This window comes from Morone saxatilis, unplaced genomic scaffold (genome assembly GCF_004916995.1).
Source record: "Morone saxatilis isolate NCDOM2014 unplaced genomic scaffold, NCSU_SB_2.0 Contig23, whole genome shotgun sequence".
NCBI lineage: Eukaryota > Metazoa > Chordata > Actinopteri > Moronidae > Morone > Morone saxatilis.
In genome coordinates, this window is record NW_023339796.1 from 24,413,670 (window position 1) to 24,414,250 (window position 581).

The window sequence follows — 581 nt, forward strand, 5'->3', positions numbered from 1 at the left end:
GTGTATGTGTGTGTGTGTGTTAAGAACTCACCAAGAGTACAGGACAGTGTATGTGAGGTCAGATCCTTCGGTAGTCCAGGTGAGGATGGTTTTAAAGTCCAGAGATACCCAATGGACGTTCTGTGCTTGAAGCAAAGAGTTCTGAGCTATAAAAAAAAATACAATATTACTCACCTCCCCATCCTCTTTTTTCTCATAAAGAGACCATAATCAGAGTTAAACGTTGCCATCGAGCAAAGCAGATTGTGAGACAAAAATTAAACTTAATAGTGCAGTGGAACATCTTGTTGGCATTAGTAGAATTAACATTCCAACACATCTGAAAAACTATGCATACTATCATGGAACATTTACTGATTACTCCTGCATTTTTGAAATGCTTCCACAGAACAACTGGAGAATGCTACAACTGTGCAAAGTTCTTGTTCATTTACCCTCATAAAGAGCCTCGCTTTATACACACAATTGGCTTTCTATTTCCAAGATGTATTCTTATCTACAGTGTGCATCCATCTGATTATGTAGGCTAATTTCATATATGTTTCATTAAGAATCTGTACATATAGATAGATAGATAGATA

At 36.7% G+C, this 581-nt stretch overlaps 1 protein-coding gene across 1 annotated transcript in view; it reads right to left on the reverse strand.

Moving 5' to 3' along the window:
* The window catches only part of LOC118334874 (tissue factor-like), a gene marked incomplete in the record, with an annotated part of 16,115 nt that overhangs the window by 14,078 nt on the left and 1,456 nt on the right, over positions 1–581 (reverse strand). The window contains 1 exon segment of the mRNA XM_035670951.1: positions 32–146. Within this exon segment, the coding sequence (XP_035526844.1) occupies positions 32–146 (115 nt within the window).